This window comes from Amblyomma maculatum, chromosome 2 (genome assembly GCF_055883805.1).
Source record: "Amblyomma maculatum isolate TAMU_Amacu chromosome 2, ASM5588380v1, whole genome shotgun sequence".
In the NCBI taxonomy this organism is placed as follows: domain Eukaryota; kingdom Metazoa; phylum Arthropoda; class Arachnida; order Ixodida; family Ixodidae; genus Amblyomma; species Amblyomma maculatum.
In genome coordinates, this window is record NC_139345.1 from 17,198,021 (window position 1) to 17,224,412 (window position 26,392).

Below are 26,392 nucleotides of genomic sequence, written 5' to 3' on the forward strand. Positions count from 1 at the left end.
CACCCATAACAAGGTATATCGTTGCAGCTACGGCACTCCTTGCCTCGCTACTAGTTATACATAGAATAACCAGGTAGCACCCCGCAATAAATAATAGTTGAACCATATGCCGTGGCCAGAGTGAATCACTGCATAACCATAAGCATAACCACAAGCACCACAACCAGCTACACCACCAGCTGAACCTAGGCGTAGCCATAGCTATTGCTTTCGCAATTACCAGGCTTAACCAAGCTAAGCCACTGCCATTTTTTTTGTCGGTAGTATCCTGGGCCCTAATTTCGTTCCAAGGGGGTGCACTCAAAAAAGCGGGGTGTATGTAGTCGAAGCAGTCAGACATATCGCTCCGTTAACGGCATTTGTGCCAAATATGCAGTTTTGTCTTAGCAGCCAACACAGCAGACCTTGGGGCTGCTCACCGTTAAGTTGGGTCATGCAATACGGCTGATATACTAGTTAGTGGGGGAGAAATCAGTTTTTTTATTTTTTTTTATAGCGATCGGTGATGTAGGTGTAAGTGTAGTCCCGTTTTTATCTCGTAAACCAACGCATGTAGAACGTTTGAGAATTTGCTTCCGGGGTCGATCTTCGCATTTACCTTTTCCTTGATTCGGTCCTACTAGTTAGGCTGATTTCTGGGAAAAAAATTACACTCGCGCTCTTTCACTGCGTACTCGCAGGTGGTGATGCAGCACGGCATGTGAATCTGGACGGCCTCGACATGTGGTCGCACTTGTCTCAGGGAGAGCGCTCACCCCGCGTCGAGATGCTTTACAATTACGACGACATGTATCGCAACTCGTCGGCGTTGCGGGATACGCGGTACAAGTTGGTTTTGGATGGCTCCGGAGCGCTAAAGCCTCGCCAACGAGCTCCGGGCCCAAGCCACACGTGTGAAGACCTTGACGAACTGCTTGCTCAGTCCGCAGTAGCCGGTGTTCTGAGAGACTTGTACAAGGAAGATCACTTGGACTTTCCCCCGGACTGGAGGCGAAGAGCCTTCGTCACCTGTGGCCAGCAGCCTGTGCAAAACATATCGACCACTTATGAGTACCTTTTCGATATCGTCGAAGACCCCTGCGAGCTGAATAATTTGGCCGGCTCGCTTCCAGATGTAAGTTCTAGTATATTAGCTACATTGCAGACTAAAAAAAGAAAATATTCCTATATAGTGTTATAACTGCAAAAGGTTTTTACTCTCTGTTAATTGTTTCTTGTTGTGATTTTACTTAATGCAGACTGGTGACGGCAAAATCTGAGGCTGAGAATTTTCAGAAGTTTTGACTTGAATTTTTAATTACTAATTCAATATGTACATGACAACAGAACGCTTTATACAATTAGAATCTATTCTGCACTACTGCTACCAATCAGAACTGAAAATTGAATCAAGTGTCATTTAGCAGAATCATTGCTTCAGTCAGTCAGTAAAAATAATTAGCTTCTTTTGTACTAAAAGATATGTATAAATGAGCTGAAACGCTTTTATTTAGGGCTCTGGGAGCGAATTTGTCGATCTTTACGAGACGTTATTATTCAAAGTAGCCGATCGCTATGATGAAGTTTTGCTGACTTCGACAGAGACATGCTTGTGCCAAAACTTCGGAACCAAGCTGCAACATCAAAGATCGCTAATCTGGAATTCGTATTTAACTTTCGGCAGGTTGGCTTCAGATATTATTCTATGATTTTGCTTGCCATTGTCACAGGTTGTGGCGTCCTTGAAGCAACGTATCGGCGTCTACGGAGCAGCAGCGAAGCCAAGCGTCAGCAAGCCGAATGACCCTGCGGGTTACCCTGAGAACAACAACGGAGTCTGGGCTCCTTGGATTCCGTCGTCTCAATCAAGGCCAATCGCTTAACGCTGCAGTTATATGAAGAGTGTTATCTCATGTACTAGTTTATCTGTACTCCGATTCTCCGTCAGTTGTGTATAAACTATATTCGCATCTTTTTTGTTGCGGCCGACCTTGTTCTTTCCTTCGATTACGCTCGTTGTGGTGGTGCGGGCATGCCGCCGGTGCCTCTGCCTAGCATATTCTTTTCCCTTTCCCCCCGATCTGAGGCACAGGGCGGCGGCTTGGTGACTATAGCCAATTTTATTTGGCTAAAACTCCGTCTAGGCGTATAAAGTCAATAAAGGGAGGGGGGTGAGGGCTTTGGGCCAATGGGGAACTTTGCGCTGGAGCAATTCATTCATCTGCTGAAATATTTCGACGGAATCCCGAGACTAACTCTGGCAGCGTACACTACGCGACCGTCCTAGCGAGTCCTAGAGACTCCCCAGACACACAGCAATTCGCGTGCGCCAGTGTTTTTATAATGCGAAAAGCCTTTATTGGCTCATGATTGGCATGGACAGAAACTGTCAGGAGGCACTCAAGGCGACGAGGAACCGTTGGTACACACCTGAGAGATTCTGCGCAAAATTTTAAAATATGTTGGTTGACATTGCAAATAAAGCATATACGCATCGTTATGTTTGCAATTCTCTAGTGCTACACTCCTGTGCGCAGCCGTCTTCCATTTTGCCTGCATTATTTCAGTGCTTTAATTTCCCTGCAAGAAAAAAAAAATTATTGAATAACACGAACTCCCGGGCTAGTTGGTAGTGATCCATTTGTATCAGCAGCGCGCACACAATAGGGGAAAAAAGAAGGAGATAGGATAGAGCGTTCAACTTTCAACTTTGAAGAAAACTGAAACCTGCACTGATAGACACACGCTAGGTGAAAAGCCTCCAGGGGAATAATCAGTGACAGTGAGGACGCTCTATCCAACTGGTAATCACACGTTTTTTTCACGGCATCAAAGGATGCATCATCGCTAAAAACCACTAGACAATGAATTCCATGACGCACAGTACAAATGTCAAAAGAATGAAAAAAAAAAAAAAAAGAAACAGGGCTGAGAGGCTCAAGAATGACAAATAAAAGAAAAAGAAAAAGAAAAAACAGGATTGAGAGCGAAATGATGTTAGAACATGGCAGGGCGAAAAAAACGGTGAAGAGATTAGCGGACCGAGGGATGAGCGCCAACAATTAAAACGATTAGAAAGAAAAAGGAGCCACATGTGAAGGGGGCCTCTAAAAACCAGAAATAAAAATTATTTCTTTTTCAGATAGTGAGATAGAAAGGGTGCGGACTCAGCCTTCTCTAAGGCCTGAAATGAAGGCGGCTTCGACAACTTCGCGCGTCAGTTGGTTCTTATGTTTTTCTAAGATTGTCGTTTTTTTTTTTCAAATCAGGGAATGCATTTCTTTTTGTTGTCACAAACCCGGCAGTGAGAAGGTAAATTTCTCAGCGGTGCCCCAGATAAGTCGTTCTTATGTTCCATTAGCCTTTCATTTAAACATCTTCCTGTTTGGCCTATGCATGCCTTACCACAAGCTAAAGGAATGGAGTAAACCACGCCCTGCTTATAGGCAACAAAAGCTCTCAAATGAACAGCAACTTTTCATTTTTGTTATGTTCAACCTGTTGCACAGGCTCGGCAGGCGCAATGGGGCTGAAAAAAAAAAATGTCTACGCCAGCTTTTTTACCAATTTTCTTCAGGTTGTGGTATATTTGGAGCACGTCCGCCAGAACGGCAACCCTTTTGTTGGGCTGACGCGTTGCATCTTGAGTCTCCCGTTCGTGCTTCAGTTCTTTCAGGACTTTTGCTGCTACAGACACGAGGATAAATTGTAGGTAACCTGACTGTCAGCCTAAACACTTGATTAGAAAATCTCTCTTGCAGCATGGGGTTCAAACGATTTTGTGAGCACGTTTTTAAAGGTGGACTTCACGATGTTCCTTTTTACCAGTTTTGAGTGGGCTGAGTCGTTGGGAAGGATAGGCTTATTGTTTCTTGGTCCAAATAACCAGCACATGTGGTTTTCTTCGCAAATACATTTACCTCTAGAAACCGCATAGCATTTTCTTCTGGGAATTCATGAGTAACTACAAAAGGTGATAAATTATTCGAGAAAACATGTATAACTCGAGATGCTTCTGTTTGAAATGCCTCCCAATCTAGTATCACAATCTAAGAGAACCAAGAAGTCGTCTAAGTGCTCCTCAAAATTAAATGTCCTTTTTTTTTTTTCTCGCTTAGTAGGTTTACTCTGGTAACTGCCTCAATGAGATGTTTGGAGTCAGCCCCAGCATTTTTGACATCTTGCTGGGTTTTATTGTACGATTGGGATTTTTCGTTAATGTCAAACGACGACGCCATCGCCATGTTTTTTTTTTTGCGACACGAGACCCTTAGCTATGCGGCGTTAAAATGTCTCAATGCGTATCAAGGAAAGTACGTATATGGCCCATTTTTCCCCCTGACATCAGCACATAATGAGTCACACCTCGGTGTCTGTACTCCGTTTCACAGGCTGTTTTACACCACTATACGAAATGGTAATCTGGGCTAGTAGGGATGGCGCGCAAGGATGAAATAAGAATAAATTGACAAAAATATTTGAAACAGGTTCTTCATTTGTTTTATTTGTAGAAAATGTAATATATTGAAGGGTGTCCTGGATTATTATTGTATAATGTGGACAGTGAAATTATTAGCTTGTAAAAACTTGGTCAAGACTGCAGTAAAACAATGCGCTAAAAAATGCAGTAAATGATTTTCTTCGTACGTGCGCCTTGACCAAGATGTAAGAATGAGGTAGAGCTGAAAACAACTGTGAATATAGATAGATAGGCAAATACGAGAAGTCGTGGTATCGGCGTAAGTATAAGCAAAGATTTAAAGTAAATTTCGAATTTCAGGCTCGCCGTTTTTCTTTTCTTTCAGTCTTACAGCCACGCATCCATCTTTACTGACGTAGATAGTAAACAAACTGTGATGCAAATATTTACGAGCAGCGCTCGCTTGAGAGGTGAATTTGGGGGCTCCGGCTTCAAAGGCGTGCTGATATACTTCCTCTATCTCCTCCCCGCCGCGCTGGTGCAGTGGTTAGGGCGCTGAACGGCTGTCCCAAAGGATACGGAATCGAATCCCGGCCACGACGTCCGCTTTTCAATAGAAGCGAAAAGCTATAGGTGCCCATGTGTCAGTGCACATTAAAGAAACCTATGTGGTCGAAATATACGCAGCCTTCCATAACGGCGTTTCTCATAGCCGGAGCTGTTTTGGAATGTTAAATATCACAAGCCAAAACAAACCAAACTTTCCTATCTCAAACTAATGCAAGGAAGATGAGGGAGTTTGTTATGATACACACAAGAAGGCCGAAATCTATGCCAGAAATCATCCGGGAGGCTACCCGCGATACTTAAGTGATGCTAGAAAGATCCATTCTTTGAACTCATTGTGATCCCTGCATGTTGCGGTAGTGGCTGCGGATGCATTTACGCATGCCGATAAAGATTGGTGCGCATTCAGCGAGCACTGACTGGAAGTATAAAAATATTTAATCTTTCTGGAAAGAGGTTTTTCATTGCTTACAAAATACTTGCAGAATCAATTGGTTCCAACTAAATATACCTGCCACCAGAGGCGGTTTAATATACATATACGGCAGTCAATATCTCTGCTAACCGGTGATATCCTAGAAATGTTTTACTGTGACAAAAACGCGCACTGCAAGCTGTCATAACCTCGGTCAAAGGCTCTCAATGTCAACCTCTATTGTGTTGCAACATGAAAGGAGCACAAAAAAAAAAAAAATGAGATGATGAAAAAAAAAGAAGAAAGAAACCGCAATAACGCTGTGCAATCATTCGTGTTTTTCTTTGCAGTCATCGTTGATTGCAAGCTGTGGTTTAAATTTTATGAATGAGAAATTAAGTTGTTTTCAATATTTCCTCCCCTCCACAAGATTGACGCAGCCGAGATGGTCGGCGTTTCGATTTCGCTGGCTGCGGCTCTAGCGTGAGCTGAACTTCCCGAGACTGTTACTTATGTATACTATTTTTGTTTCTCGGAAGCCGAAAATGACATAAGCTGCTTGTGTGCTCCTCGCACAACTAATTAAAAAAATGAGCCCGTACTCTTTTTTTTTTTTTCTTTTCCGCCAGCTGTGCAATCCATTATAATCTTAACAATGCATTGATCGCAACAACATATGTTTCATCTCGCATTGACGACTTGCGGAAAGTTTGTATTCCTCATCGTTGTACAACATCCTGCATAAATTTTCAACGTTCTTCTGTTGAAGCGGGCCTGCTAGTTTTCCTGCCGCACTGTGACTTCTGTAACTCCTGTGTCCCGCGGTGACTTCTGATCACAGACTTCAGGTGCTGGGTAAGATGCTGGCGGCCTCGCAGTACGAGAAAATTGTAGAGGCGCGAATTCGGGATCAAGACCTCGAAGCCGTCGGCTACTCTGATGGGTAGGCGTAATCTCGATGGTAGGAGATCCTTGAGGGCTGGAGTCTCGGCTGGTTGGAGGTATTCGGAGCATGGGTTGCGTTACCCACACTTCTCTCTACCCACACTTCCAGCATCGGGGCGATGCTTCTTGTACCCGGAAGGGGGGGGGGGGGGGGACAATGACACGCTGCTATCTTTATCTTCCCTCTGCGCTGATCGCGAGCGTGTGCCTCCTCGAGGCGAAGAAACCGACGTTCTTCTGTTGAAGCGGGCCTGCTAGTTTTCCTGCCGCACTGTGACTTCTGTAACTCCTGTGTCCCGCGGTGACTTCTGATCAGAGACTTCACACCGTGACAATATTACGATTTACCATAGCCTAAGTGGGTTCAATTCGTTTTGAATATCGTGTACTACCCCCGATTTGTGTTCAGGCCTTGTCTAACTGTCTGGACGACATTGGTAAGGCATGCGCGCAACTCCTAGGCAACGCGGAGGTAGGCAGATAAAATGAAGAGACGGAGAAAGGGCTGAGAGCGGCGCTCAGGAACGGAGAAGGGGAAAAAAGAGGCCAAGGGTGGTTCGGCCGCGTTGATGCACCGATGTCGTCTACTGCGAGCACACACACTAACGCAAACGCAGGCCGCTTTCGCCACTAGCTGCGAACCACATAGAAACTAATAGAAACTAACTGCGAACAATAATAGGAACTAACTACGTACAACATTGGCACGCATTATAAAGTGTAATTTTTATGGGTGAACCCTGCTGTATTTTCCTAATCCACATAAATGAGGAAAATACAGCAGGGCGCATCCAGAAAAATGACACTTTATAATTCGCGCCAACGTTATACGTATGCCTGACGTTATTCAACGTCACTAACTTTACTCGGCCTCGCAGGTTTCGGAGGGCGCTGGGGCGCCCATGAGCCGTGATGTTTTGAACGTACACGCGTCTTGGAGCCTTCGCTGCCAGTGTACATATATATATATATATATATATATATATATATATATATATATATATTCTCAATTCTACCTTGAAGAAGGACGGTCCACCGTCCGAAACTGTTGGAATAAAATAATCGGGAAAGTTGCGTGACATCCTGTTTGAATTTAACTCTGGCCCATTAGTAACAAGCAATCCATATATATATATATATATATATATATATATATATATATATATATATATATATATATATATATATATATATATATATATATATATATATATATATATATATATATATATATATATATATATATATATATATACAGCAGGGCGCATCCAGAAAAATGACACTTTATAATTCGCGCCAACGTTATACGTAGGCCTGACGTTATTCAACGTCACTAACTTTACTCGGCCTCGCAGGTTTCGGAGGGCGCTGGGGCGCCCATGAGCCGTGATGTTTTGAACGTACACGCGTCTTGGAGCCTTCGCTGCCAGTGTATATATATATATATATATATATATATATATATATATATATATATATATATATATATATATATATATATATATATATATATATATATATATACCTTTGATTCCGGCGGAAGCCCTCCGTGAGGAGTTGCACGGTCGGCGAGTGGCATGGGCCAGCCAGATGTGCACGGATGGTAGAGCGGACCCTTGTCTGGACGAAGACCAGAAGTGGTGCATGCTGAGATTGGTTAGCAGTTTTTGCGGGAGTTGTTGTCACGCGAGGAGCAATGTTTCTTGTCCGTTCCGAGCGCTTTGATCGCGTCGCATCATCCTATTTGCGCCACAGTGTGACTTGCCGCGTTGAAGCCCTGGTCTACGTTCTGTTTTAAATCTTCACATTGCATTGTGGTTTGGATCGCCCGTCTGCTTTGCTGGACATTGGCATCCGATGTTGTGTCTTTTCAGAGTGCTTTTGTTTATCGGGAATAAAAGTGTTTTTAGATAGATCGGATTTGTCACTTGTCAGACGAGACCATGGCTCACAATGACCAGTTTCATAGAAGGCGGAGCCTTCAGTCTTGAAAAAAACATGTTAATTTCCTCGAGATTCAGTGCAGTTACACTGCTGATCGGTCCCTCAGGGTTCATCTTTCTCTGGCTCTTCCGGGGGTAGCCTGGCAGACGCCCAGACAACACATCAACTCCTAGGGACGTCCCGTTTAAATCCCTACCTCCCACATCCAAACTGGGTAATCCGCAGGACTTCTTTGCGAGCTCCCTTCTGGGATATGTTTGAGCCTCCAAAGAAGAATCTCCGTGGGACGTTCCATTTACAATTGTCCTTTATAAGACCATGCCAAATACACTCCAGGGTAGTTGTAAGGGATCATGCACCCTGTCGCACGAAAGCGAATCAACGAGAGCCACACAAATTCGCTTGAAATGTCATAAACAAAGGGCATACTGGTCATTATAACTAGAAATTGGCGCCGTTCCTGCTGCAATACTCAACCGTTGCTAATTAAATTTTGGTTGTACGTTTCTAGGAGTCTATGTTGGCTGGTTGTAACTGACTGTTCATTGTGATTTTTCAGAGCATATGAACAGCGAATATAAGCTCATAATTGCATTGGCTGATGCATGGGAATTGGTTCGTTTGCAAAATATATAAAAAGCGCCCATGAAATATGCTGCATTACATGCAGCATGCCATGATATGAGAGGTACACATGTGTGGAAAAAGAGCATATGCCAACTGTGACATTTAAACGTGACGCTCAACTATCGCGGCGCCGAACGTCGTGGCGCCCAACTAGCACGTGGCGCCCAACTTATCCGAAGAACACAAAACAGCTCTAACTAATCGCTTTATTTTTATTGTCGTCAAAGAAATGAAGCGGTTCAATTAACAGAATACTGCGTGTGACTCTGATTAACTGTACTGTGAACAAAATCAATATTTATTCAAGAGATTATTTTATATAGATTTGCTCATATACAGTCTAGTGCCTGCACATACCAGGACACCCTTGAGGAGGAGTATATATAGACCATTTTATGGTTCTCAGAGAAACCAGTTTGACTGAGCTGTTAAGGGGGTGTCGTCGACTCTTTCTTTTACTACGGAAGCAGCCCAGCGCCCCAATATGGCAGCACCCTTCATCCTTCCTTAAAATTGTCTTGAGAAACGTGCTCATTACAAAATGGTGATTCAAGTATGGTTTGCTAAATGTGAATGTGTGCGTAAGTGTGAAGTGTGTAATTTGTCAAGAACCGGGAATAAATAAAAAAAAATTTTGCTGCGTGTCTAAAACGGCACCCAGTACTATGATATGTAGATAACGCTGATACAGGCTGCAGCATGCAATCTTCAATTCCCCCGAATATTGCACTGTACAAGGGCGTTTACGAATACGTAATAATATTTTTTTAGCCAAATATACATGTGTTGATTCAGCCCATATTGAACTCACCGAGTTCAACACAAAATAATTATAACTTGAAATTTTGAGAATTGGCAACTCCAGCAAGGTGGCCACATTTATGTTGCCTCAATATTCGTCCCACACCATCCCTGCCCTAATTGTCCCAATAGCAATTAAAGATGGCATTTTGAGTCTGCTCATAACACCAACATGAGCTCAGAATTATTTTGAAAACTGGAAACAAATCATTTGTGAAAGAGAACATATAATTGCATGCTTCTTACAAGGCCTCGCAAGACAGGGCTTAGAATAACAAGCCGAGAAAACCCCCCTAAACAATGTCCTAATATGGTCCCACATTACCCCAAACATGTCCCATGGCGGTATTGTTTGAGACGTCCTGAGGAAGTCACTTGTTTCATTTGGGATGCTTTGGGGATTTTAGTATGACTTCTCCGGACTTCCCTAGGACATCTCAATCTCCCATAATCGAAGTCCCTGTGATGTTCATGGGACGTGTGTGTCGTCTGGGCTTAGACCTGTCCGGAGCTCACTGTGTCCAGGGCTCAAAAGACTTATGGTTAGGGCACTCGGCTACTTTATCCAAGGATGCGGAATCGAATACCGCGGCCTCGGCAGCCGCCTTTCTGATTAGGAGAAAACATGATACCGGTGAGCTGTGCCATGCCAGTGTACGTTAAAGAACCCCAGAGGGTCGGAATTTTCGGAGACCTCACTACGGCGTCTCTCATAACCTGAGTCACTTTGGGACATAACCCATAATCCCACAAACCGACCCAAACGAAAGCTTCCCCGCGGGAGTTTTGCCAGTGCGGGTGCAGCAGAAGGGACAGTGGAGCGCCAAATACCTCTGATGGGGCAAGCGGGAGGTAGCGGGACATGTTTTCCTGGAATGCAACACAGCGAGAATATTTTGGGACGAAGTGTGGTGCTTCATCTGCGAAAGCTGGGACGAAACATGGGCCATCCTTCGGCGCTTCGACATAATTTCGATGTCAGTGATACTAAAAGACTGCGTCCTGATACCCCTAAACCCCCCGCCCCCCACCCACATACACACACACTCTCGCATCAATAAAGGCGTGCGTATACATGGACTTAATTGCATAGTATTTTTAAGGCATTACATAGAGTAATAAAAAACTAATCTGCAAACTTAGAACGACTTTGGACAATGGCTCTATTGTCAGCTGCACCAATGATTAATTAATTAACCGATCTCTGTATGTTACAGCTAACCATGAAACTTCTACTGTACTGGTTACATCGGGAGTAACCCAAGGTTGCGTCCACTCGCTAATTTTATCCATCTTCAACATGTTTTCCGACTAGCGTACGAGTTAAAATCAAACTTTTTTCCATTGAATGCAGTGTTCAAATAAAATAATTTCTATGAATGTACACGACTACGTAAACAACATGCGTCAAGGTATACTAACATGTGCGAGAAATGGCAAATGGAGCTAAACATAACCAAAACTATTTCCTTATTTGTAAGCGAAAATTTTTTACTGAGCGTTTTTAATTGTACCTTGAGCAGAGTGAGCCTCTTTGGTACGAGCGATTGTTTTCTCTATTTCACCCCATAGAGTTTCTAAATATTGCCTAGAGGGACAAAATATTGCTTGAGGGACATCAAATTTTCTACAGGGACATGCCTCTAAAGGGATTAGGGTTTCTTAAAAGGACACTTCATCTACCGTGGGAATGCTGGGAAGATATGGCTATAGGCACTTGGTCTTGCCCTAAAGAGTAACTATGACCCCATAAGTTAAGAAAATTAACAAATGTAAATGTTGTTTTAAAACAAAATGCGCTTTAGTAAAATCTGCATATATCTACATTGCAATAAACGGGCGGGAAAGCTGATATGTATAAACGAGCACTGCTTCTACTTTTCTTTGTCTCCTTCGTCTTCGTCTTAGTCATCTTCGTCTTCTTCGCGGCTGTTAAAGGTCATTCGTGACTGCTACCACGGACTACATCTTCCCGTATAATTGATTCTGCAACTTCATGGCTAATATTAATTTCCCCCGCATTCTATCCGGATAGAAACAATTTCTTTTCTACAATACCCCATTCAGTTTTCGACCCCTCTTCCCCAAAACAACGACCCTTCCTAATTGCTTTCGCTCCACCATCGCCACATTGATATTGTCTTGTTCTCCTCAGCTTACTTTTCCTTTGTGCCTATATATATGCAATCACAAATTCTCCAGTTCTACAGAGGCTACTTTCGCCTGTGTAGCTGCATGCACAAATAACTTACTATTTCTAAAGGCTATTCTGTTCTAACTTTCGCTCCCCGCATTGTATTTATTTATCATTGTGAATAAACGTGTCGTTTTCTGAAAAAACAAAAACGAAAAACATCGGCATTACAGTAGCGTTTAGCGTGTTCGGGTGGGTCACAAAAGGATAGCGGTTCTAATTCTGGCGTTGGTACGATTCACTTATTTCACGCTTTCAAACCTTTTTTTTTTTCGGTATCTCAAAACGCGACCTTGAAAGGTGGTTTTCATGTCTTGGCTTAAAACCATTTAGCATATTAGCGATTTGGTATCCTAAAGTAGGTGTTTTTAACATCTGATAATCATATGCAGTGAAGAGCTGCTTTTTTTTTTTTTTTTTTTTTTCAAGTGAAGCTATCAGGAAGCGCTTTAGTGACTTTCTTTCATGAAAGCGGCTGCGGACGAGAACGGTAGCCGTCGTGTTTTGTCACATGTGCAGAGCAACGTGTTGTGACGCTTTACTTGTGCGCCATCAGGTGAGAACGATCATTTTCGGCTTGACATGAGCAGGCCGATTTCTGTACCTTCCCTTGTGTCGTGACAGCACAAATTACTGAAAAATAAGGAGAGATAAAAACAACAACCCAGCAGCTGCAGTTCATCCCGGAAACCATTCGATGTTAACTGGCAGCTGCAAAGGAAGTGCCGTCTGATTTATCGGGTATTCCTGAGGCTCTTTTGAGCGACGGGATGAGAGGACCTACAACAGACTCACACATAGGGCTATCAGTATTTAGGCACAAGGTACGGAACGGTGACAAAAACCAAAACCGCTGCTCTCGATATAGCTGCGCATGCGGTGTCCAGCAGCGTCGCCTGACTACTGCTCTCCAACGATATTTTGGTTGTGAGGACTTGGAAAGTACATGACCGCTCGGTTCCTGGAATAGTTTGAATATAACAGGTGCCTGTTCTTGGCCAGTTGTGGTAAGTGCACGGACTTCAAACTCAACTTTCTGCTTTTTTTTCGCTAAGAGATATAAGGGGCGGCGCACTGGGAAAAGATGGCAATTCTAGTTGTTGTTTTCAGGTGCAAAATTGATTTTTGGAAACAAAGATGAGCCCGTCCTCAGCTGTCAGGACTCGCCTTTATGGATGTAGGAGTTACAAAACTGGCGTAATAAAAATAAATAAAGATAGGATAGGAATGGAAAGGAAGACCCACACATTGCACGTTTGGAAATGTAATTAAGCGTATTCTGAGTGGTCTATGTTTTTGCTTCGGGCGTGAAACGTGTACAACTTCAATTCCACAGTAGCACGGTGACGCGATAGTTCACAGGGGATGTTTGTCTAAGGACTGAGTACGGACCGACGGAACGGCGCTGGAGCTGGTCACACAGACCAGGAGTGCGTAATGGTGTCCAAAGTAACACCGTCACCGCGACGGAACGAAACATGACGGTGAGTCGCATCGTAGCGACACTTGCGGTATTCCTGGTTGGCTTCCGTGTTGAGGCGAGCAAGCCGGCGAAATCTGGCCACCCGGGAAATGAACTGGTCAGGAGGAGAGAGTGAGGAGCTGTCTGTGTAGAAAAGAAAGAGGCATTAGGAGGGGTGGCCGGAAAGCGGCCGTAAACGAAGAAAAACGTGGTGTAACCAGTGATCTGCTGTATACAGCCGTGTTGTAGGCAAACATAATGAAATGAAAAATTACGTCCCAATTTCGGGTGGCCCTGGTCGACGTACATAGACAGCATGTCAGAAAGCGTGCGGTGGAACCGCTCGGCTCAGTCAATCCATTGGCTTGCGGGTGATAGCTGGAAGCCATGTTATGAAGTGGGGTATAGGCCTCAAAAATTTAGGCTAGTACTAGGGCTTGCAAAAAGGTCGCAGCCTCAGGCCCTGAGCCATTAGGCAGCGCAGCGGTCTCTTCGTAGCGTGTTAGATGGTCGACGGCAGTGACGATCCAGCGATTACCCCGTGCAGACAATAGAGGCGGCTCGTATATGTTGATGCCTACAACAGCGAAAAGAATGGAAGGGCAAGGTAAAGGCTGTAGTAGGCCAGCGGGAGATAAAGTCGGCCGTTTGCGGCGCTGGCATGACAGACAAGAGGCGATGTATTTTGCCTCGCTTGAGGAGAGGCCAGGCCAGAAGAAACGGCTTTTCACGCGGTGTTAGGTTCTGTGAAAGCCTAAGTGACCGGCCGCAGCATCATCATAGAGGGCCTCCAGAATATGGGTGCGAAGCGCTCGTGGGATTATTGGGACACAACGGATGCCTTCAGAGCAATACATGTAACGGGAGAGCACTCCGTTGTCAAGTCTGAACTCTTGAAGTTGCCTACGCATCCTACCGGTAGGAGGGTGAGAAGCACCGGTAAGACGGTCGATTAGAGAACGGCAGTATGGATCTGCTCGTTGGTGTCACACAATGGTGTGGCGATCCGGAGCAGCGGCAGAAGGTGCAGTGATGATGTCTGGAACCCCTGATGACGTTGGAGCGTAGAGAGTGTATGCAGGAAGGCGCGGAGAAGCACTACCCGATGAATCTGGAAGTGGGCAACGGGAAAGAGCATCGGCATCTTGACGTTTACGACCAGACTTGTAGATGACATCGAAGATGCATTCCTGGAGACGCATAATCCGACGGCCTAGGCGGGATCCAGTCAAATATTTGTGGGTAGATAACCAATATATAGCGTGGTTATCGGTAACGACCGTGAAATGGCGGCCTTAGAGGTAAGGTCGAAATTTCTGAAATGCCCGAACGACAAAACGTTGCGTTCCGCTGGTGCCGAATGCGACTGAATTACCTTCTACCGAGAAGAGCTATCACTCTGCGGAAGTACGGCGCCGATGCCAAGGCCGCAGGAATCCGTGTGGAGACTGGAGGCAGCAGTGTCGTCGAAGTGAGAGAGACATTCTTGAGGGTTTGAAAAGTTTTTCGCATTCTTCGTACCAAATGAAAGCAATGCGGTTAGTAAGAAGCTGGTGTAGTGGTGAAGTAATGACAGCCAAATTGCGGATGAAAAGACGAAAGTATGATATGCCAAAGAAATTGCGCAGATCTGTAAGCGCCCGATATAGAGCCGGTCGCGTCGGTCACGATATACCGGCTACGACGGGCGCGTCAAGAAACTGCCGCCTCTACAGTCTGGCACGTCTGGCGTGCACGATACCGCCGCGCGCATGCGCACAAGGCAGCACCATCGAGCGCTGGTACGTTTTCAGTATAGTTTTCGGTGTGCGTTTTTGAGCAGACAACAGGGCTCCTGGGAGCAACTTAGTCAAGTCACCTATCGAGACACTGCCGTGAACAAGGTAATGATGCGATGTGCTTACTGCGAATGTTCAAATGGCACAAAGCATTTGCAGCCGACCATGGAGACGTCTAAGCCAGCAACGGCCTGAGCCCGCGTCGACGGCTACGGACGTAGCTATAATACGATTGTGTACGTGCGTGTTTAATTGAAAACTATTCATCATTTAAGTGTCTGTATGATTGCAGTAGAGCTACCAATTCGCTTTCTCGGTCGGCCGCAGTTCCTGTAGAATTCCATCGATTTCGCGAATTCCCAGGCGTTTTCGCTGCCGTTTTCTGTCGCCAAATTGACAGCTTTCGATTCCGCCGTGTACCGGTCACGAATCCGCTTCCACGGCTTCCACTAAAAGTACTGTAGATAAGGGAAACAACACCATCGTTACACCTCCTCGAATACTACATTAAAACGGGCATGTTACATTATTTACAGCTATGCCCGGCGGCGCTGTTGAAGGATTGCATCCCAGGGGTTTTTTTTCTATCTATTTGAAGTTTAAGACAAGCGCTTAAGACGAGGACACAGAAAAAAGGGGACACACCGGACGAGCGCTCGTCCTGTATGTCCCCTTTTTTCGGTGTCCTCGTCTTATGCGCTAGTCTTAAACTTCAAATGGATTCCAACCAACTAGCCCAGCTTTCTGCTTTGACTGCATTAAATTTTTATTGCAATACTACTTTCACTTTACAGCCCTTTGCGTAACCATTGACCTGCAGCGTGACCTTTGGTGCGCCGCCAAGCACAGCTGCGCAAAAACAGGGGCCCCAACTCATGCCGTCAACTCGCGAGGTGGTAGCTACCAAACGCGGCCTAACTCCCGTTTCCCTCCATGGGGGAGCGCTACAGCCGGAGTGACGTCATCTCATCTGCCGCAAGAACAGGGGCCCCAACTCGCAACGTCAACTTGCAAGGCGGTAGCTACCAACCGCGGCCTAACTCCCGCTCCCTCCGTGAGGTAGCGCTACAGCCGGAGTGACGTCATCCCATCTGCCGCAAAAACAGGGTCCCCAACTCGCGCCGTCAACTCGCGAGGCGGTAGCTACCAACCGCGGCCTAACTCCCGCTCCTACCGCAGCTACCGCCGGGGGTGCGACGTTGGATACTATAGGAGGTGGTCTAGCGGCAGGTGGAACCAACGCAGTCTCCAGGGATGCTTTTATTTCTGCTGGCGTAAAGAACGCTGGTGCAGCCGGTGCCGGAGCGGCAGTTGTACATTCTGCCTTAACCTCACCCACAACCAAGCATATCGTTGCAGCCACGGCACTCCTTGCCTCGCTACTAGTTATACATAAAATAACCAGGTAGCACCCCTCAATAAACAATAGTTAAACCATATGCCGTGGCCAGAGTGAATCACTGCATAACCATAAGCATAACCACAAGCACGACAACCAGCTACACCACTAGCTGAACCTAGGCGTAGCCATAGCTATTGCTTTCGCAATTACCAGGCTTAACCAAGCTAAGCCACTGTCAATTTCTATCTTTCTATCTGGTATCATAGACGCAGGGATGCGCTCGAATGCCTTCTAGCTGCCTTTCCGCAACAGTGACCGAAACGCGCGCGCAGTCGCTGTCTGCACAGCAAGCCGTCATCTTCACTGCGCGTGATGAACGCTGGGATGCGTGGCCGGCGTGGTCAGCGAGAAATAGGAGGAAATCTATTTGCGCGTCGGCGACATTGGGCCGCGCCGGCTCGCTCTCGCTACGTCCGTCCCGCCGTGTCGTTGGAGTATAGCCGTCGGTTTTTCGTCAACGTAACGTCGCCGAGGCCGACGCGCGCGAATGCGTGAGTTACTTCGGACTATATTGAGGCCTTTAGTCGGCTGAGGACGAGAAAAGCTCAGAACTGTAGCAAGCTTGCCACGGTAGGGTTGAAAGCCACTGAGGCTGACGAGGTGGCCCATGATCTTAATTTCTTTCTTGGCAAAATTACACTTTTTTTCTTTCAGTTGGAGACCGGCGGATGCCAGACGCTTTAGTACTTGATCAAGGTGGCATAAATGATCAGAAAATGTCGCAGGGAAGATAATTATGTCTTCCAGATAGCATAAGCATGGATTCCACTTAAGCCGTCTAAGAACTGTGTCAATAATGCTCTCAAAAGTAACGGGGGCATTACAAAGTCCAAAAGTCATGACATTAAATCCGTAAACCCCATCGGGAGTAGCGAATGCGTTTTTTTCTTTGTCGGCCTCGTTCATCGGAATCAGACTGGCACTAACATGAACGCATATACAAGGCGGAAAAATATTCGGCTCACGGAAAACAGCCGAGGGAATCGTCAATCCGTGGCATAGAATATACGTTTTTGCGAGTGATATTGCTAAGTGCGCCATAATCAACCAAACACGCACTTACCCGTCTTCCTTTTTTTTTTTTTTTTTGTCCAAGACCACCGGGGACGACCAGGGGCTGGCTGAGGGCCGAATAATGTCTCGCCGAAGCCTATCATACACATTATCTTCGATGATTTTACGTTCTGATAAAGAAACATGGTAATAGAGGTGGCAAATAATAAGAGTACCTTGCGTAATGATGCGGTGCTGTGCAGCAGAAGTTCGGCCCAAGGTCATAGAAGTGATGCCAAAGGAGGTTTGGTGATGTTGTTTTAGCCTAGGTGCAAAGCTTGGCTGGAGGTCGCGCCGCTGGCTAAGCCGATCACAGATGGTGATCATGGCTTTTCTTTGTAAGTACGCTTTCGAGTCACTCGATGTGGTTTTCTGGATAAGTACTCCATATCGAGGCACAAAATTCGAAACGAGAGAGGGCGAGGGCAGTGAATAGGATTGGAATGCGTCGGGGCCACAGCACTTCGCCACTCGTGACACAAAGCCAAGCATACGTTTTGCTGTCGCCACGACCTGGGAGATGTGAAGCGCAAAATTTAACTCTGGTGTGAAGAGGACGTCGAGAATGGTAAAGAACCAGACGACTTGAATTACAATCCCTGATTTATTGTAGATAGGCGTAAATGTGATCTTGTTCTTTGATGGTTAGGTTGTCAGCGCTTCATATTACCAAAAGTGTGGGCATCATGTGTTATAGGCGTATTCGTGTCATCAGAAATAGCTCACAGTTCCGCAGTAATGCTTCTCACATGTCAGCTCATTATTTTATGTGCGCGTATTATCAAAATTCTTCGTGGATGGATGGATTGCAAGAGCGTCTCATTTGAAACGGGGCGGTGGCAGTTGCCACCATGCTTGAGCTTTTCTTCTGTTTTGGTTTGTATTTTGAATGTTATTAATTCATCAAATACTTCATAATTTTGGTTACTGTATTTTTTATTTCTACCCTTCTAACCTTTTGTTATATCTTTCTGCTTTTCATCCACCGATTCCAATCGGTTTTTGTTAACTTGCACCGCAGATTCCTTCAGCCGACCACTGGTGTAGGTATATAAACTCTGGGATCCGGTAAAAACATCCCCGAGAAAAAAAAAAAAACGTCCCCGGAGCAAATGTCCCCGGAAGAAACCTGTCGACATCGAACTGATGCGAGTATTATTAACAAAAAGAAAAAAAAAATATGATGGCAATGGTAATACAGTGACAGCGCCTCGTCTTCGCTTCGTTTGCGGCGAAAAGGCGAGCTGACCACAGGCTTTACCGGAGAAGCTTGGAGCGATGCTCTCACCATGATGCACGGCCGGTTAAGCGTCGTCATGCTTACACCAGCATTACCCTTATCACAATTCTGCACCTCATCAGAAGAACGGTTGAACCTCGTCACCAGATGGTCTGGAAAGTAATTCTAGTGATGTCTTCTGCTTTGGGCGGTTCCTCAAGACAACCATACGCCGATCCGCTTCTATCTTTGTGTATCTTTCTTTTTTTTTTCATACAAATTCCGGAATAAATCATTTTTAGGGCCGGTTTTTGACTTGGGGATGTTTTTACCTAGTTGCCGCTTCTTCAGGGGCCGTTTCTTCCGGGGACGCTTTTACCTACATCCTAAAAACTATGGCTTCAGGGAGGGTTACTGCGCTTGCATCGATAACCGGATGGATGCAATTAAATTCCTGTATAAGATGTGCAATAGTTTTTTTAGATTTACCGCGCACTGCACAATTTTCGTCTTTTTGATAAAATTTCCTTTTTGTAGCTGCGGGTTCTAAAGCACCAAGATTAAGCTTTAAAGTGTGACACTGCCTCTTTTGTTATCAGAGGAAGCTTCCTTCCTGATCTGCCTTTTCCAGTTTCAATATATTTCTGCATTCTGCTTCTTCTAAACAGTAGGGGTGACAGAGGGCAACCTTGCCTTAATCCTTTTCATACCCTCGATAGTTTCCGTATTTATCACTTCCCATGTAATATCTATACTTATTATTCCGGTGTATTTCCTGCAACAAATCTGCTACCTCATGACCAAAACAAATGATTTCACACAACGTGCCCTGGCGCGGAATTACAGCTTTTGCACAATATTCCAAAGAAGGCACCATAGCTTGAGGCTTCGATGCGCCACGCTTCTTTCCTGATCAGACACGGCCGTGGAACGTGTGCCGGTTCGTTTGATTTTCTCTCCTGTTTGAATGACCCACGCCTGTTTCTACGGAAGCGAGAGCGATCCATTCATCCTGCCAGTTATACTCAGCAGCCCGCTACCACGTGCCACATACAGACACACTTGCGCGGGGGCGGGCACCGGAAGTTTACCTTCCGTAGTTCTCGGAATAGAGCAATGCATTTATGTACGCGCTAAAACTACACACGGAGGAAATGGATAAATTATGATCATCACTTCCACCACTCACAAAAAGGCAGTGCTTATTGACTATTTCTTTTCTAAGTTTAGGTGAAGACCGCGCAAACCTTTCAGTTTGCATTTATGTCCGATATGTCTCCTCATAACAGCATTCCTCTTGTCAGAAAGTGGCAAAAAGCCCCTAAGGATCAGGGACTTTTATGATTCCATTTGAGCACAAATAAAATTGTAATTTCAATGGCGGAGTAGCAGTTGATGAAAATCTTTTGACAGTTTAACGCGATAGCTGTAAAAGCCCCGTTCTCCGAAAATCCGGCGCTCGCGTTGTGAGCGGGGCATGGCGCTGGCAGGTGGCAGTTGACAGCCAACATGGCCGCGAACTGAGTGGACGTAGGGTTGCATGACGCCACGTTTGACAGGAGGTGCCAACTTTGGCCTCTCCATTCATATGAGAGTGTGATATCAGAACCAGCCTGACGGGACCCTTGCATTCACCTTATTTATTAATTTGTACCCTCAGGGCTTACAAGAAGCGTTATAGAGGGAGGGGCTTTTACACATCATTATTTTGCCACATCGCTGCCCATGTAATACCCCTTTTTAGGGGCCTTTAAGGTAATAAAATGAAATGAAATGAAATGAAATCTTCTGGCGCCACTAAGTGACAGGGCCATGTCTTGGCACGTGGCTGAGCGCCGTCCTCATCTCTCGCTCGAGCTTCGCTTGATTAAAAAGGGCTAGCTCGGTTCGACAAGTTCGACAACGCCCCGAGCTACACAAACTTGTCGAGTGAGAAGCAGTGACATGTTCAGGAATGCCACGCGTGCCGGTGCTGTGATCACATTCGACTGTGACGAACTTACTCGCACGCGGAGGGATCGTTATGTGGTCGTCACATACGCGCAACATTGTTTTCCTGATGTCCGTGTTGCTATCAACGGCTCGCTTGGTTGAAAACAATACCATAAGCCGCTCCCAAGGTCTATAACAGCATCATACTCTTGAAGAAAATTCATGCCGATTATCAGATATTTGCAGCAGTCTTGTAATACGGCAAAGGTGCCAGTGAAAGTAAAACCGCAGATCTCTATGCGGCAAGTGCACATGCCAATCGGCGTCATCAGGTGACCACCGGCGGTGTACATCGTTGGCCCAGACCAATGGGCCAGAACCTTACGGAGTGCCGTGGCTAGCTGACTGCTGATGACGGAAAAATCTGCGCCGATATCCACAAGAGCGGTCACATCACAACTGTCGACGGTTACAAAAATTTACCCGGAAACAGTGTCCGCAGCACATCGGTAAATTCGTCGGATCGGGTCTTCGCCGATCGGGCCATCGTGTCAAATCGTCGGGTGGAGGCTGTTTATTCAACGCTGTAGCGGCGGCCTCACCACCGGAGGTCGTCGTTTTAGTTTTTCCGGCTAGGAGACGTGCCTGTGAGTTGCCCAGAGGAGGAGTATCGACTGGGTAACCTATTCTCCGGTATGAGCAATTGCGAAGAATATGGCCAGGCTCGCCGCAGTGATAACAGAGCAGCCGTCTGTTGGGCGTGCGCCACAAGTGCGCCTTGCTGATAGCGGGACGCTGGTCCTGCTGCGGCTCGACGGGGTGCAGATCTTGTTGCTACTTGACGCAGGTAGCGAGGCGGTGGTCCGGCAACGGGGCGGAATGAATGCGGCTCGGGGGCAGGCCGACGGAGGACATCACTATAAGTCATAATGCACGGCTCCGGTTGTGATGTTGGTGGTGGCTGCACCGCTCGCCGGATTTCATCACGGATGATGTCTCCGGTAGAAAAATTAATTGCCCGCAGAGATTCGAAGTGGAGGTTCTGCAGCTCTTCACGGACAATGCTCCTCACAAGCTCCCGAAATGCCTCGTCCCTGGCTGCTGCCACGGACGCGCAGTAGGGTGTCGCCGCTACGCTTGCCTGATGGCCGTATTGGGTGCTCCGTTCCTTCACTGAACGTTCCATGCTAGCAGCTTCTCTCGCGAAATCTGCGCCCGTTCTTGGAGGGTTGCAAATGAGGCCAGCGAACAACTGTTCTTTCACCCCGCGCATGAGGTGCCGCACTTTCGTTGCCTCGGGCATGGTAGGGTCGGCCCGATTGAAAAGTCGTGTCATGTCCTCGACAAACATAGCCACGCTCTCATTGGACTGCTGACACCTCGAACGGATGGCAATTTCTGCGTTTTCTTTGCGCTCACTCGAGCTGAATGTTGTAAGCAACTCACGGCGAAAGGCTGCCCAGTTGACAAAGGACGCCTCGTGGTTCTCAAACCACGTCTTAGCCGAGTCTTGCAGCGCGAAGTAGACATTCATTAGCTTCTGCTCGTCGTCCCATTGGTTGAACGCGGCCACATGGTCAAAACTGGCCAACCAATCTTCCACATACTCGAACCCGTTACCGTGAAATGATGGCGGTGATCGAGGCGCGAGAAGGACGAACGGTGGGGCGTTACTGGAATGCTGACGTCTGGCTGCCCGCCGTGGATGTCACATGGCTCGCAGCGGTGTGGTCAGTGGTTCGAACTGGGGTTGCAGGCCTCGGAGGCGACGGCTCGCTTTATGGACTGGGGTGGCGCTCGCGCATCGATGAGCAGCGTCACTGACGTCTTCGTGGGCAACGTACATGAAATTTTACCCTGCACAATCCACCAAATGTCACCAACAAACGTAGCAAGCAGCAGAACAACCGAGCTAGCCCTTTTTAATCAAGTGAAGCTCGAGCGAGAGACGAGGACGACGCTCACCCACGTTCCAAGACATGTCTCAGCCACTTGATGGCGCAAGAAGATGGACAGCGGTGTGGCAATATATAAGAAATACAAAGTGAAGAACATAACTACATCGGCAAAATCGAGACCAATGATAACGATACCCCTTATCGCTATAACCTCGTTTAATGAGGCCAACGCTAGTGGGTGTAGTCGGTACGAGCCAGATGTGGTGCTTCATGAGTCAGCTCGACACAACCAGGTTTACATGAAACCGTTGATGTCGGGTCGAGGCCTTCGCTACACCTAGTGCTGATCATTTTTATCATGTTTTTTTTTTTTTTTGTCTTATTCTGGCTGCAATATGCTATGGCCCTTGGAATATTATGATTCTGTTTTTTTTTTTTTCAATGTTTTAATTCTAATATTCAGCGATGTATAAAAGATGATATTATCCGCAATAAACTAACTTGGTAGTTGGCGCTCCATCTGTCTCTCATTTTTCCTGTGTTTGTATCCTTTGCGCTGTTCCAAAGCATAGCTTGAACCAACTAGCCCTACAGCAAGTACTTCTACCCATCGAGAATGATTGAGGCAAATTTGGCCCTGCTAAAGTATTCCCTATCTTGTCTAATCGATAAATCCATTCCAGTTGTAACTTTAAAAATATCGCTTTAATGGACAGTGGTTTATTCCAAGGCTGCCGTCTGTGCAGCAAAAAAAAAAAAAAAAAAAAAGAAAAGGCTGCAGAAAATCAAATAAAGACCGCCCTTCTTACTATTGGCTAAAAGTAAGCAACGAAAATAAGTCTTTGCTGACATATTCACGGCGTCACTTGTTCAACCATTTTTTATCGTCCATGCTGAAAACTAACCTTCAGAGGTTCTGACGCGTTATGACCCCTCGCTCTTGGCCTAATATTTCTCTGGTAAACACATACATACATACATACATACATACATACATACATACATACATACATACATACATACATACATACATACATACATACATACATACATACATACATACATACATACATACATACATACATACATACATACATACATACATACATACATACATACATACATACATACATACATACATACATACATACATACATACATACATACATACATACATACATACATACATACATACATACATACCCCGCCGGGGTGGCGCAGTGGTTACGGCGCTCGACTACTGTTCCCAAGGATGCGGGATCGAATCCCGGCCTCGGCGGCTGCTTTTCGATGGAGGCGAAAAGCAAAAGCGCCCGTGTGCTGTGCGATGTCAGTGCACGTTAAAGAACCCCAGGTGGTCGAAATTTCCGGAGTCCTCCACTACGGCGTCTCTCATAGCCTGAGTTGCTTTGGGACGTTAAACCCCACAAACCAACCAACCAACCAACATACATACATACATACATACATACATACATACATACATACATACATACATACATACATACATACATACATACATACATACATACATACATACATACATACATACATACATACATACATACATACATACATACATACATACATACATACATACATACATACATACATACATACATACATACATACATACAACCCCGCCGGGGTGGCGCAGTGGTTAAGGCGCGCTTGTCTACTGTTCCCAAGGACGCGGGATCGAATCTCGGTCTCGGCGGCCGCTTTTCGATGGAGGCGAAAAGAAAGGCGCCCGTGTTCTGTGCGATGTCAGTGCACCTTAAAGAACCCCAGGTGGTCTAAATTTTCGGAGTCATCCACTGCGGCGTCTCTCATAGCCTGAGTTGCTTTGGGACGTTAAACCCCACAAACCAACCAACCAACTTTTATTCTTTTGTTGTGATGTTTTGACTGAGGTGCAAGAGAGGAGACTTCTGACTGAAAAGATATATAGAAGAGAAAATAAAAAATAAGAAATAGTACACAAATTACAACCGAGCTTTCATCTCTAATGGATTTAAGCTACACTTAGTCAGAAGATTGCTAGCAGATTTCATCGCACGACTTGCATACAACCGCACGCTGCAGGCAATATCTGAACGTCATTTTCAAAGTTTCCCTTGGATTGGTAAAACGTTTATTTGTGGCCTGCAGTAGAACGCGCGCTCGCGCTCCGGACGGGGCCTACGTCGTCCTCCCTCCATCGTTTTTATTGTGAAAGTGCTCGTACGGTCGTCATAGCAGATCAAAAATATTGCCTCGCTGGTTGCCATATCAACTGCGACACCTACCCTAATCATGGAGGACACTACGCTTCAACGCAGACTGTTTAGCAGAAACTTGCGAAATTTCCAACTACTGCACTGAGCGTAAGAAAATCTTCATGAATATAAAGCCCAACAATAAGCAAAGACGTTTAATACTTGACCAAATCTGTACCGGGCTCTTAGGGCTAAATACCCCCAGTAAGTACTATGCCAAACCATTCTCAACAAAATAGTGACTTCGCAGGTCTTAGTTTACTTAAGCGGATATAATCATTGGTTAATTCTTTTCATTTAGTACATATTCTATACAAAATGAGGAATTGGAAGTGTATTTACAACGTGTTTGGAAATTAATAAATTTTACATAACATCTTGCGCCGCACGATTCACCTGCCCGATAATTAAACTTCACGGCCAATTATTGTCACTACAAAATTTAACTGAAGAACCGCTATAAAATAAAATGAACCAGTCTGAAACAAACCAGTACCTGACGCAAACTTCTCTTTTCCATTATAGAAAATAAATGAAAGGATGGGGTAGGTTAACGCGAGCTCGGAACGCAGACAACCGTACGCAAACAAAATCGAAAATTCCATTTCGTACGCAATTGCGTGCGCCGCAAGGATACTGTGCAACTTTTACGTACCTTTTAATTCTTTCCTTCGTGCATTCCTGGGTGAAACATGAGCAGTGCCATAGTTGATAAAACAGTGATGCCGAGTTAATTCAGACCAAGGCAAGCACTGTATATAGCCACATAGGAGTGAAGAGGCAGAAGCGAGTGTTCCGTTTGACCCGAAAACGGCACTGGCAAGCCCACAAAGCCTTGCCTATTCTTCTAAGCGCCACCCGTTTATTTCGCTAGGCCGGGAGCATACTGTACCGCGAAAGGATCTAGCCGAAGCGGAAAGGGAAAAGGAGCGAGCCTCCGGTTCACGAGTGCCTGCCACCGGATACGCTGCATGCGCGGCGCCGCGTTACCATCCTGATGTTAATCTTTTCACGGCCTAGTCAAGCGCAGTGGTCCTTCGGGGGGTCAAGTCCTGCCGCGACGACACAGGCCACGCCTCCTGCTCTGGTGAGCGCACTCTCCCTTCGTGACACGGAAAGCCGCGCGTTGCCACATCGCCCGCAATAGCCTGCACATGTCTCGGGTAAAGTGCAAGGTCTCTACAAGGTGTCCCGGATTAGCGACCTTTAGGAAATCGCTTGTCGCGTGCCACCGCGAGTATTGCCTGCTTCACAGAGGAATTGCACTTACGTTCGTCCCTGCTACATAGTGCCTTGTCTTTTTATTTCTGGTTTCGTTCTGTGGATGATCTTTTGATGTTATATTGTCCCCGCTGCGGTCGGCCCAACGGCTGACGACAGAGGGCGCAAGGCGGCGAATGACGTTCTTGCTTCCTGATGTCACTTGGTGACGTACCAATAGTGGGTTGGACGTCCAAACCTACAAAACATGGGCCTTGTGAGCTCGCAGACTGTTCTT

At 45.9% G+C, this 26,392-nt stretch overlaps 3 protein-coding genes across 5 annotated transcripts in view; 2 read left to right on the top strand and 1 right to left on the bottom strand.

Annotated features, from left to right (window-relative positions):
- The window catches only part of LOC146198059 (arylsulfatase B-like), a 52,781-nt gene extending 50,767 nt beyond the window's left edge, over positions 1-2,014 (top strand). Inside the window, exons 9-10 of the mRNA XM_084591843.1 lie at positions 681-1,114; positions 1,710-2,014. Of these exons, the coding sequence (XP_084447969.1) occupies positions 681-1,114; positions 1,710-1,862 (587 nt within the window). The 3' untranslated portion in view covers positions 1,863-2,014. The remainder of the gene's footprint in view (positions 1-680; positions 1,115-1,709) is intronic.
- Positions 1-25,791, bottom strand: part of LOC146198055 (uncharacterized) — a 188,073-nt gene extending 162,282 nt beyond the window's left edge. The window contains exon 1 of the mRNA XM_084593377.1: positions 25,550-25,791. The gene's annotated coding sequence lies outside the window, so the exon portion shown is untranslated. The remainder of the gene's footprint in view (positions 1-25,549) is intronic.
- Positions 12,802-26,392, top strand: part of LOC146198060 (arylsulfatase B-like) — a 33,987-nt gene continuing 20,396 nt past the window's right edge. Inside the window, exon 1 of one of the 3 annotated variants that reach the window (XM_084593374.1) lies at positions 12,802-12,899. The gene's annotated coding sequence lies outside the window, so the exon portion shown is untranslated. Of the gene's footprint in view, positions 12,900-15,119; positions 15,238-25,860; positions 25,982-26,392 lie in introns of those variants that run through there. The other 2 variants (XM_084593373.1, XM_084593372.1) reach the window with 2 other exon arrangements.